General features: G+C 36.1%; 1 protein-coding gene across 1 annotated transcript in view; it reads right to left on the bottom strand.

Moving 5' to 3' along the window:
- The window catches only part of LOC106878777 (general transcription factor 3C polypeptide 3-like), a 197,661-nt gene that overhangs the window by 132,049 nt on the left and 58,745 nt on the right, over window positions 1–6,867 (bottom strand). Inside the window, exons 5-6 of the mRNA XM_052970961.1 lie at window positions 5,676–5,790; window positions 4,399–4,571 (exon numbers count right to left, since the gene is read on the bottom strand). Of these exons, the coding sequence (XP_052826921.1) occupies window positions 4,399–4,571; window positions 5,676–5,790 (288 nt within the window). The remainder of the gene's footprint in view (window positions 1–4,398; window positions 4,572–5,675; window positions 5,791–6,867) is intronic.

The raw sequence follows: 6,867 nt of genomic DNA, 5'->3' as shown, positions 1-6,867 counted from the left end.
TACAAGGAAAGATGGTTAAGCTTGGAATTATTCTTTTCCCTTGGAAAACCTGACCTCATTCTCTTCTATTTATACACATCCCACATTGCAACCCGATAACAATTGTAACCAATCTCCCATGCAACATGGAGGTGATCAAGTAATCACGTGACAATGGTGACACCCAATGTTTAATATATCGTAATTCACCAGCTGACAAGGAATGGTTCCCAATAAGAAAAGGCCAGAGAAATACCACAACAATAGTGACCAGACCAATCAATCTCATGAAAACCAACTCTTGTAAACAGCAATTAAGTTCAAAGGGGGCAGACGCCAAAAATTCATTAGTCATTTTTTCTATTTCTTTTTGAAAATTAAATTACAAGTCATTTTAGTACAATGAAAAATTACTCAAATTAAAAAGAATAAGTGTTTGCAATGAAAAAAAAGTTTGTGCATCTGACCATAATGTAAATTGTAATAATTCATTCACTGACAATGGGAGTTCATTCCTTGTTAGTGTACTGTCAGCAAGTGACTTGTTTTAATTGCATGGCACAATGTATGTGATGGGAAAAGATCATTATAACACGTAATGATGTCTCTAGCTGATGTCACAGCAAAATAAGCTGATTAAAGAGCAGGCCATACAAGTGACTATCAAAAGGAACAAATATTGGTTGCTACAGTACCTCCCAACAAAACATGAGGCAATAGCAGCAAGCTGGTAATGTCAATATGAAAGCATGTCTTTGAGTGTGTACATAAAAAGATAAAAAGATATATGGGCTGTGCGTGAGAAGACCCGGCAAGCCAAGTAAGATCGTTGCCAGTGCCCCTGGACTGGTTCTTGTGCGGGTGGCACATGAGATGCACCATTTTGAGCGTGGCCGTTGCCAGTACCGCCTGACTGGCTCCTGTAGGATTTTCGAGCGAGATCGTTGCCAGTGCCCCTGGACTGGCTTGTGCGGGTGGCACATAAAAGACACCATTTCGAGCGTGGCCGTTTTCGTGCGGGTGACACGTAAAAGCACCCACTACACTCTCTGAGTGGTTGGCGTTAGGAAGGGCATCCAGCTGTAGAAACTCTGCCAAATCAGACTGGAGCCTGGTGTTGCCATCCGGTTTCACCAGTCCTCAGTCAAATCGTCCAACCCATGCTAGCATGGAAAGCGGACGTTAAACGATGATGATGATGATGATGATTGTCATATTTTGGGATGGATATTTGTTTTTTTAGGTGGGATGGCCAAATAACTACATGCACTATATACTCATTCTTCACTTCAGCTTTATTATTACCTCTGCCTTAATGGAAGTGGAGGTATTATTTTCAGTAGTGCTTGTTGGTTTGTTTGTTTGTCTGTGAACAAGATATCTCAAGAACCACTGGATGGATTCGGATGAAACTTTCAGGGATGTTTGACCTCGTGACTGGCACAAACTGGTTAGAATTTGGGATCGATCTGGTACTGGACAAGGATTCTGGATTATTTTTCCATTTTTTAAACTTAATTTTTGAAAGCAGTCGGATTCATTTTTAGTATTCTTGTTTGTGGAAGCAGTTGAGTTTATTTCAGATATTCGCATTTTAAAAATCATCTCTGACTAATCGTTGAGACAATGTTGGTGTTGCCTTGGTAGAGGTTTGTGTTCTCTGAGTGCTCTTGTTATTCTTATTTTAGTGTCCTTTGTCTGAAATCTTTCATCACACATCCTGTAACCTCTTCAGCAACTCCCCATTCCACATGTTTCCTCCTGTCCTGTTTAGTCTATTCTCTGTGTGTGTGTGTGTGTGTGTGTGTGCGTGCGTGCGTGAGTGCGTGCGTGCGTGCGTGCGTGCGTGTGTGTGTGTCATACCAGGGTATGGCAACCAAAAATACCAGACTGTCATGTTAATTGTGAGAGCAGTTGAGCCTTATCTATATTGTTCTTAGTCCTTTCTATGCTATTCCAAGATGTGCTCCTGTATAGCAGGCAGATTCCATTTGCATCATTCTATTTGATGGCCTTTGTACACTCTAGCCCTGTAAAAAGGAGCCAGGGCAAAGTGCAGAAACAACACAACAACATACATTGGGGAGACAGCACCATAACATAGGAGAGTGAATAGATGAATACTAGCATGAGCTCAAAGAGGAGAAAAGCTTATCAGTGCTCTACCAACATACTCAATTGGAACATAGAGATTCAGATGTTAAGGTATTATCAACACATAGAACAGACAGGACACTTAAATTACAGAGGCCATACACACAGTAGACAGACCGAGTATCAATGGAAAACATGAATGGAAAAATAAAACCCTTCCACCACAATATGCAACATGATGACTAAAGACAGAATGAGAGAGAAAAAAGACACAGATACAAGCAAGAAAATGCATACCTCCACACACACACACACACACACACACAATACAAACATACAAATTGAGAAAAAATAAGTAAATAAATTAAAAATATCAAAAGATACAGGTACAAACAGTATGGTAAGCAAACCCATACACACACACACTAGATATGTAGACATGGGCACACATGCATGTACATGTGTGTGTACACACACACACAGAGGCACACACAAACACACACACACACACATGCAAATGCATGCACAGATAAGGATACACACCACAGAATGGACTAAACAGGATAGGAGAAGACATGCGAGACAGAGAGTCACTGAAGAAGTCACAGGATGTGTTACAAAAGATTTCAGACAAAGGAACACTAAAATCATATTAATTAAGTTGAAGTGAAGAATGAGTATATAGTGTGTGTGGTTATTTGTCAAGAAAAATAAAATATATCCATTCCAAAATATAACAATGTCTGTTTCAGCACATGATTTCACAGGAATCTTGCCAAACAAATACATAAATGTAAAAAGAAATATATATATTTTTTATGTGTGTATGATGGTATATATGTTAAAAATGAAAAAAATTGTAGTGTGTCAAGAGAAAATGTGTGATTTTACAAAAGCTATCAGAAGTGTTTCACAGCCAGGCATGCTACTACCTATTCTCATCCAAATGTACTATATCTAGTCTCTGCTGACGTGAGTTATTTTGAGAAGAATGACAAAAGTTGCCAGTCTCAGCATTGATAATTTGCTGTAAAGATTACACCAACACAAAGATCTGAAGCATCATTGAGTGGGTGCAATGGGACATCAGTTTTCAAATTTACAAATGTAGAAGCTTTGGCTAGCTTCTCTTTGACTTCTGCAAAAGATTGCAAAGCAGTAAAGTTGAGCATGATAGGATTGTTCTTATTTCTTTCAAAAAGTAAACCTGTTAAGGGTTGAATTGCTTTAACATAATGGTATAAAATATCTACAGAAATTAATGATGTCTAGAAATTTTCTCACAGAGATGAAGGAGCAGGGAAATCAAAGACTGGTCTTACTTTTTTCACATATTAGTTGAATTCCATCCTTATCAATAGAATGTTCCAAGCAGATTAGGGGAGAAACTTGGTATTTACAGTTCTGAGGATTAATAATCCCTGCTCAATAGGTGTACCCAGTGCAAGCTATGGACTTAAGAGGTGCAGCAGTATCATTGGATGACTAACAGAGAAAGTAGTCTTTACATGTCGCAGATGTATAGGTACATTAAATACCAGGAATGTACAAAAAATAGGCTCCCTCATGTGTCAGAGGATATCCTTAGTAGTATTAGACAGTTTCCATTTTCTAGGTGACCAAGTTAGTAGCGGAGGTGGTTGTTCCAAAAGCAAACCTGCTAGAATGAGAAAAGACTGGGTGAAGTTGAGAGAGTTACTACCTCAGTTAGTAATGAAGGGCCTCTCCCTCAAAGTGAAAGGCAGATTGTATGATGCCTGTGTATGAACAGCTATACTATATGGCAGTGAGACATGGGCTGTGATTACTAAGGCTACATGAAGACTTGAAAGAAATCAATGTAGTATGCTTTGCTAGATGGGTAATGTCAGTGTGCATGTACAACAGAGTGTAAGTGATTTGAGAGAAAAACTGGGTATACGTGGTATCAGATGTGGTGTGCAAGAGAGAAGACTGTGCTGGTATAGCCATGTAATGTGTATGAATGAGGACAGTTGTCTCAAGAGGTACCAATTTCTAATTGTGGAGGGAACGTGTGGAAGGAGTAGACTCAGGAAGACATAGGACAAAGTGGTGAGAAGGATCTAGATATTGGGAAATTTTCAAAAGCAAGTACAAAAATTAACTTCCTACAATTGTTATATCTATTAGAAGAAATTATGCTGTTTTATGATGACAAAATGAAAATGTTCCATCAAATAAAGAAAAATTTATAAAATTTAATTTGAAATTCCATTGTTAAAATTATATTTTAAAATATCTGCAATTGATGGGTGGTCAGATTACATAAACAAATAGAAAATGAAATTTTTAATTTCCACATACCCGTGAAGTATCCCTAGCCAGTCTCCAGTAATCTTCAGCATCAGCACCACCAGCAGTCATTAACTGAAGAATGCTTTGGTATCCTTCCAAAGCTTTTGAATGTTCATCAATTTGTTCATATAAATTGCACCTAGCCCAAATATAATCTGCATTCGATGCATCACACCGGATTGCTAGTAATAATAAAGAGAAAAGGACAATAACAAACAATGAACAGTGCATCTGGTGGAATCTAAATATGAATAAATGTAATGCTATTTCTTTTAACATTCAACAAAAATCCAAGAGTTACTCTAAGATATCATCTCCAAAAATTAAGCTACACAAATAATTATACAAAAATACCAGTGAGAAGTCTTTTGATGCAGGTAAAATAACATTTTGACAACTTGTTCAATGATTTAAACATTTATCAAAATATTAAGTCAATGTGTTTATATATCTCTTTCTCATTTCAAATAATACCAACTGAAGTAAAAAAAAAAAAAACTCCTCCATTGTAAATTAACATTTATAAATAGTAACATAATAGAATTTTTTCATTTCTTTGATGTTATATAAATCATGAAATTGAAGCAACTGCATAAATTATTAAAATAAATATGCTTAACCTTTTTGATTTCCCCCCAACTAATACTGTTCTGATTCTATAACAAAATAACAGGTTCTAATCTATTCATATTTAAATTAAAACCTCCCACCATGATTTTATATATGAATCTTCTGTAAAGTTGCTACGAATAACATAAATAAATGGAAAAGTTAGCTATTTTTATAAATCCCACCAAACTCTAGACAATTTTCAAAAGATTTAAAATTACACTTCTTCTCTAAAGCTAATCAGTATCAAAATAATTAAAAGAAAAATCTATATATCTTGATTTCTTGCACTAGCTTTGGCATTTTCTTTCTTACAAAACATTGTCAAACTGTCTTAATATCTGTTTCAATATATAGCTGAAATCAGCAGAATATTCAGATACATAAACAAATCAATTTTAGTAAAATAAGCTTGTAAGAAAATATAAAATCTTAGCTGAGCACAAAGTGCAGCTGGTGGGATCTAAATATGAATAAATGTAATGCTATTTTTTTTTAACATTCAACAAAAATCCAAGAGTTACTCTAAAATATCAACTCCAAAAACTAAGTTTAGAGGAGGGAAATTACAAAAGAAAAATAGTAATCCTTTAAACTTAATGGGGTATTTCTCATTAGTGCATTACAAGCAGAATAAAGCCAATAGCTGAAAAAATTTCTTTTACAATAACAATTACCTTTACTATAACAAGCAATAGCTTGCCTGGGGTTATTCAGTTCTTTTGACATATGAGCGAGACGTGCCCATTCCTCTGGGTCATTTGGCCACAGGTGAGCTGCTATTAGATATAACTAAAAAAAAAAACAGGAGAAAACAATACAAACCCTTTGGTATTAAAATATAAAATTTTAAGTCTGATAATCTCAAACCAATCAAAAAAATATATAACAAATACAAAAAGTGTACCACAGCATAACTAATAAGAAGATGAGCATTTTGAAAAATTTAATGCCATTTCTAACTCAATCTGATTTCAGTAAAATGTAAAAACAAAAAAAAATACACTGTATTTGTAGGAATCAGATGTTGGGGAAACTAACCATGTAGTCAGACACTGAAATGTTAACTACAGCTATTATTGTATACAAGAGGGCAAGACATTTTGTAGATCACCTTTTTTTGGTGAACATGTCTTTTCTGTTAATATAGAAAAATTCAAGTAAAAGCAATTTAAAAATAACAGTTGTTTCTAAATTAGGCAGTAATTTGAAGAGGAGAGGGTAGTCAATACAACTGACCCTCGCACTTGACTGTTGTTTTATTTTATGGAACCCAATGAAAGGCAAAGTTGACTTTGACAGGAATAGGACCCAGAATGAAAAGAGTTACAACATATGTTATCTAATGAGTCAATGATTCTTCTAGCACCCTGCCCTAAATATAATAATAGTAATACCTTCTATTCTAAGCAGAAAGCCTGAAATTTTAAGCAAGGGGACTAGTCAATTGCATCAACTTCAGTACTCAACTGGTACTTACTTCATCAATCTCAAAAGGCCGAAAAGCAAAGATAACTTCAGCGGAAGTTGAAGACAGAATGTAAAGACAGGTGAAATGATGATGATCATCATCATCATCGTTTAATGTCTGCCTTCCATGCTAGCATGGGTTGGACGATTTGACTGAGGACTGGTGAAACCGGATGGCAACACCAGGCTCCAATCTAATTTGGCAGAGTTTCTACAACTGGATGCCCTTCCTAACGCCAACCACTCAGAGAGTGTAGTGGGTGCTTTTACGTGTCACCCGCACGAAAACGGCCACACTCGAAATGGTGTCTTTTATGTGCCACCTGCACAAGAGCCAGTCCAGGTGCACTGGCAACGATCTCGCTCGAAAACCCTACAAAGGCCAGTTAGGCGGTATAT

This window comes from Octopus bimaculoides, chromosome 10 (assembly GCF_001194135.2).
Source record: "Octopus bimaculoides isolate UCB-OBI-ISO-001 chromosome 10, ASM119413v2, whole genome shotgun sequence".
Taxonomy (NCBI): Eukaryota; Metazoa; Mollusca; class Cephalopoda; order Octopoda; family Octopodidae; genus Octopus; species Octopus bimaculoides.
This window is presented reverse-complemented; position numbering and strand designations above follow the sequence as displayed.